Genomic DNA, 6,653 nt, shown 5'->3' on the forward strand with positions numbered 1-6,653 from the left:
ATGAAATTCCATGTCATCAAGTTTCATGAGTCCGGTCAATCTGTCCCAATCATTTTCAGTGTAGTTTTCAGCAGAATTAACGATATTGATTGTTTGACTACTTTCGTGATCTTTAATGAATCCAGCATTCTTGAAGCCATTCATTATCGTATCGAAAGATACATCATTCCATGCCACTGACGTCTTTATGTCCATTTTTTTTAAAAAGTTTATCATTATGAGAATTGGTTTTCTATTCTTATTTTTTTTTTTTTTGTGGAATAGTTTTTAATTTTCAAAAGAAAAATCTACGCTACTTATGGAGAAAAAAAAATTCAAGTTATCGAGGAATGATAAAAAAAAATTCGTAAAATCAATTTTTTTTTAACATTGAGTGTATAGGAAATTTGAAGGGAATTTTTTCTTCTTCGAGATATCGAAAAATTCGAGAAATCGAGGTTCGAGTTAGCGAGGTTCGACTGTATATATATATATATTGGATTCTCTTTACAGTTTCTTTCTTGTTATAAACTCCTTGTTTAAACCTGAAGAAGAGGTGAGGTAAGACAGGACATATAAAAATAAATCAGAATTTCATAATAACCAATGTAATATCGTAATCCGGACCTTTACTTTTATTTATCAAAAATATCTTAATTTTATACTTAAATAAATAGTTTAACGTTCGACATAAAATAAATATTTTAGTTATATAAGTACATTTAAACAGACCCAGAAAAAACTATTTTATCGCAATTTTATGATTTGATTGTCAACTTCGTGAAAATTAAATTGCGATAAAACATCTATTTCTGGACTTATTTTATTTGAATAATTGTATAAAATAATATTATAGAAAAATAATGTTACAAAATTCTAAATAATTTTTAATCATTAAATTAAGATAAATATTTGTACCAATTGCGCACGAGCAGTCAGTCTATAATATTGTGGCGCCTTTAGAGGCGAACGTTGATGCTTCTGGTCATGACTTGCAATGCAATTATTCATTCTTTGGATGAGAAATACCTCTTCTTCAAATTTGTGAATGAAGTGTAGACCCTCCTCTTAAATAATAAGATATGATAGCCCTATGTGCGAAACATCAATATATATATATATATATAATTTTTTTTTAAAAGCTATTAATTTATCAGTCTTTTAGACCGACTATTTAAAACGAATATAAAATAAACTGTAAAGAGAAATAAAAGTACAGCGTTAAAATTTTACAAATCCATAAAATTTTCGAAGCCAAATCATTGTTGAAAAATGGTGATGTAATATTTTTGAACATCATTCTTCTTTATTTTTACAATAAAGAATAATTAAAAATTGTGCTTAATTTTAACATCTTAAATGTATTGATTTGTGCATTTGAATGTTATGCTTTTATTTATTAACTAGTAACTTGAATTTCTGTTTTGTATATTTTAACTAAATGTAAAATATTTTTTATTTTATTTTTATTTTTTAGAATAGCATGTTTTTAAAGTAAAAAAGAAAAATACTTATTTAATCTAGGTTTTAAAAAAAAAAACTTTTTTTTTCCTCTAAAATATGTAGTTTAAGCAAATTTACTTTAAATATAACTCGAATATTCTGAAGAAAGCTTGTTTTGTGTTTTCCAGATAAAGTTGTAGTCAACAATCGTAATAAATAAAGTTTTGATTGCTAACGCTTATATATTGTAAATATCTCATGGCCGAAACAAATAAATAGTGTTCTTTACTGGGAAATTACACTGTACAACAAAAAAAAAAGGAAATAAACAAACAATAAAAAAAATCTAAGCGTTTACACTGTTTTCGCTGATTCTTACAAAAAAAGTATTTCTGAATTTGAATACGACACCCGCCACCCTAATACCAATTGTTTTTCGACAACATACCCCTATAATTAACACTTTTCCATAATTTTATGGCCTTGAATTTGATATGAAGAAAGGAATAAGAATTCTTTTTGCCATTAAACTTTGTGTAAAGGACTAGAGAGGTGAAGAGTTCAACAACGTGAACTGTTTATTGTAAAGAAAAAGATTTAGGGGAATCCCTTCCTTAGATTGTAAATGAAAATGTTAAAAAAATTATCAATTTTTTCTCTCGAATTTTTTATCTGATTTTTTGCATGCGCTATCTTGCTGCACCGTTTTTCTACATCAAATATCCTCTAAATATGTAGTCTCAATTCTGACTAAAGCGGGTGTGAGGATGTAATGTTTCGGGAAACCTGCGAGAGAACGGATAGTTGAAAAGTTTTAATGCGTGAACAATTTTAGCACGCAATGAATAGGTGTGATTTGCATCATTCTTAAATTGCAAAAATAATCATGAAAAAAAGTTACATTTTTCAAGCTTTTCCTCGCAATTTTTGTATCATTTTAAAGAATATAATTTTAAATCACAAAATACAAACTTTGAGCAAAATTACTCAAACAGATCCTAAGAAATCAAATTTTAAATATCTGACTGTCTTGAAATATTTATTATTATTTTTTATTAGTATTTGTATAAATTCTATAGAAAATATTTAATAATAGTAATTATTAATAGTAATAAATATTTACCATTATTAATAGCAAATATTAATTAATAGTAAATATTTAATATTTTTTATTAGTTTATGTAATAAAAATCTACACCATATCATGTTTTTAATTGCCCTGCAGTCGCTGCAGGCCTTCCCCTCTTAAACTACCCTACAGAAGAAGATTTATATTCATTTAATGCCACAGAAATAGCAAAGACTATTCAAGCACACCATGAGATATGATTCAATAGAGGATACGACACCAACCAACCAATAAAAGTCGAAAAAAATTTTTTTGCAAGGTATACAATTTCGTATAGCATTTGAAAGAATATAATATGAAATGGCAAAATACAAAATTTGAGCGAAATTGGTCGAATAGTTCCTAAGAAATCGAATTCTGAAAAAAAAAAACGTACATTTAAAATTCCGATTTCTCAGGAACTATTCAACCGATTTTTCTTAATTTTGTATTCTGCCATTTAAAATTGCATTTTCTGAAATGATGCAAAAATTTGTATACCTTACATTTCAAAATTTTTGGGCTGTTATTAGATAAAATGATAAAGATTTTCAAAAAGTTACATTTTGCATGGAATTATATTTGAATGAAAAGATTTTATGATTGGGTGTAAAAATTTTTTCAATTCTCTTAAAAAGTTCTTGAGACAGTTTGAAATACGCAAAAAGTAAAATTAACATTCAGAGATCCAAACTTTGGACCATTCTCCGGACCAAATTACTTGGACCACATATATCACAGATTTCGGCTAGCTACTCCCAATTTTTTTAGGGTCAGAAATCCGAATCCGACGAAAAAAAGGTATGTTTATTCAGAATAAATGCTATCTGTATTGCCTGATTTCGTAACATAAAATATTGTCTGCATTAATTAATTAGCACATTTGAGCTCACTTTCTTGAATTATTAAGATTGAATCCTAGAACGTGAAGGTCCGATCATTAGATCAAAAGTTAATTAGGATGGTCGATTTATTAATTTATTTATTTATTTTTGCCCACTGTACATACACTTAATTTTATATAATTTTCTTGAATAAAAAAGCAAGTACTTTTATGACCATTTTCTTCAAAATTATGCGATTGAGGAGGAAAATCCCCTCAAACTCCCCCTTCTAGCTACAACTATCATGTATTAGGAAGTTTCAACTCTTTAGTCCCTCAGAAAAAAATTAGCATTTAAAATAATTTTCCTCATAGGGGAAGCATATATAATTCTTGATTCGTAACTACTATTACTGAATTTGTAAATTTAATATTTATTTTTCTTCATGTTTCAGATATTTTCTCAGCTTGCTTTTTATGGTTCATGGCAATGAAAACAAAATAATGGTTTTGATTTATTAAAATGTGTACGTGGAATTGTATATTAGAGTGGAGGACTACTGATTAACGAAATTAATAGATAAAATTTGACGCTGTATCCTCTGAAAGGTATCGATTTTTTGTAATTGTTGGAATTGGTTCAAAATAAATAATCAATTGCAATAACACTGGTAACTAATGACATCGCTGACAAAATTTTTAAACCAAAGGTTTGGAAAAAAATAACTTTTTGCTCTCTGATGAATTAAAATGAATAGTTGAATCTAAAATTTAGAGTGGCAGACTGGCGACTAGTGAAAATAAATTCAAAAGATTTAACAACAAGATTCAAGGAAATTGTAAAATCGCGTGCTAAAGTTTTTAAATGCTGGATGTAACGTAAAATATTCATTCGCCATTTCTTTCAAAAATTGCGAATTAAACTCCACTTAATACTAATGAAATGATATATGAAAGCCATCTTTTAATGTCGTCGATAAAACCTTTCAGTCAATGGCTTTGAAAGGAAAATAATTTCGTGTTTCTTTTGGTAAACTAAGATGAAATGTTGAAACTGAATGTTAGAGGGGAATATTGATCGTTAATGAAACTAAATCCAAAGGAGTAACGACTATTTATTTGGTAAATCATTGAATCATGAGGTAAGCTTTTGAAAAATGAATGCAGTTTAAACTTTTCACGGCATTGAAAAAAAAAGAGAAAACCGGAGAAAATATTTTACTAAACCCGTCACCTAATAGTAAAGAAACAATATGGCAATGCTAACTCATATTGTCGCAGATAAAATCTTTAAGAAATCATCAATATATGCGATTGCTCGAATTGGATTTTCAAAATCAAACTATCACAAAATATTTTGGCTCCTCATATTAATAGTTGGATTATCTGGTTGCGCATACAAGACTCAAATATTTCTTTCTGTTTACTTCGAATATCCTGTAATAGTATCTCTTCAAGAAGAACAAATTTTAGAATCAGGTTTTCCTGCCGTTACTATTTGTAACCTCAATCGAATGAAAGCATTCTATGAACGTTGCATTAACGACGACATTATGGAAAAGGGTTGCAGAGTTTTAATTAACCAACAAGTTGGTGGTCAAAAACTAGGTATAGATTCATTGGTTAAGCAAGATATATCTGAACGACGCAGTCTACTTTCTTGCAATGGTACGTTTAATAACGAATCTTTGCCAAAACTACATTTAATCTTCAATTATTTACGAATGAGCAATAAGAATCGAAGATTTGTTGGATATAACGCATCAGAATTAGTAAAATTCTGCAGTTTCAACATGCAGTTATGTTCTTTGAAAGACTTCAAGTACTTTCAGAGTCTCAGATATGGTAATTGTTATACATTTAATAGTTCCAGCAAGTATGGTAACAAGTATATTAAGTTTTCTGAAACAGGATACAAAAGTGGATTGGAACTACTACTAAACTTGGGTTTAAATGAATACACGTCAATCGCTTCAAAATCTGGAATGAGAATCTCAGTTCATCATGCTTCAGAAGCACCAGACCCTGAAGTAAATGGCGTTGACATAAATCCAGGGTTTGAAACATCGATTGTTCTAAAACAGATGGCCATGCAACGTCTGCCTGCACCATACAAAGATAGATGCATCAACTACAACTCGCGTATTAATGAAAGCAGTGGAGAAGAATGCATGAAGCTATGCCTACAAGAACTGAGTTTTGAAATTTGTGGTTGCATTGATCCAACTTTAATCCTAATTCCTGGAATGAAGCATTGTAATATATATAACATGAGTGATATCTGTTGTTTGGATGGAGTTCAAGACAACACAACTCGACTTGAATTATCCTGCGACTGTCCGCCATCTTGTTATGCAGTCTCTTACAGCAACGAGATTTCAAAATCACGTTTATCAAAGATTGGTGGTATTTTGTCGAACAAATCAAATGACAATTTTACGAACCATTACGCTCGTTTGAAGGTATTTTACTCCACTTTCACCCAAAATACTTTCAAACAATTACCAACGTTTGAAGAATCTGAAATCTTCAGTCACTTAGGTGGTGAACTGTCATTGTGGTTGGGTCTTTCCCTGTTTGCCATTTTCGAAATAATGGAAGCTCTAATAAGTCTTATCCGAGCATTTAAGGCCTGAAGTAATTAGTAAAAATAGGAAAAAAATTCTATTCAAAGGTAACTTTTTAAACTTTCTTTGATTATTGACTTTTGAGTTTTTCAAAAAATACCATCGAAATATATGTGATATTTTAATAAAACATTTTTTTTTTCGAAATTTAGGTCGGTTACACAGAAATATTTATTTAGAAGAACATAACAAGTTTTGTTTTGTTTCATTTACATAATTTGAATGTATTTAAAGATATTTATGCAAGAAAATTTTTTTAATACAAATAATTGCAAAACTTATTAAAAGTTATATCATTTTAGTCAGAACGCGAAATAGATGCTGTGGAAATTTAGATAATAACTGAAGTACTAATTTAGAATTCACCAAACTCAAAAATAAACTTAAACATTTTTTTAAAAATTTAACGAACAATTTCATTCTTTTTTCACGTTTATTTCTTTGGGTTTGCATACGCAAATTCACATCTAATAATCCCAAATAGAGAGAAAAAGAAATTTTAGTAAAATTCCTCTTTGTTCGCGAAGTCTTAAATTCTACGCAAGTTGTGTATTAAATAAATAAAAATACATAAGATATTATTTAATTACTTGTTTTAATATTCACATATAAAAGACTGAAATCGGTTCATGTGATAACTTGGGTCTCAATACACAGTCTTAAAAAATTTTAT

General features: G+C 28.6%; 1 protein-coding gene across 1 annotated transcript; it reads left to right on the forward strand.

The window, feature by feature from the left end:
- Nucleotides 1-4,606: 4,606 nt before the first annotated feature.
- LOC107453604 (degenerin deg-1-like) lies at nucleotides 4,607-6,012 on the forward strand. The gene has a single exon (XM_016070481.3). The coding sequence runs from the start codon at nucleotides 4,607-4,609 to the stop codon at nucleotides 5,987-5,989; it is 1,383 nt and encodes a 460-aa protein (XP_015925967.2). The 3' UTR covers nucleotides 5,990-6,012.
- The last annotated feature ends 641 nt before the right edge of the window (nucleotides 6,013-6,653 follow it).

Source organism: Parasteatoda tepidariorum, chromosome 3, assembly GCF_043381705.1.
Source record: "Parasteatoda tepidariorum isolate YZ-2023 chromosome 3, CAS_Ptep_4.0, whole genome shotgun sequence".
Classification (NCBI taxonomy): Eukaryota; Metazoa; Arthropoda; class Arachnida; order Araneae; family Theridiidae; genus Parasteatoda; species Parasteatoda tepidariorum.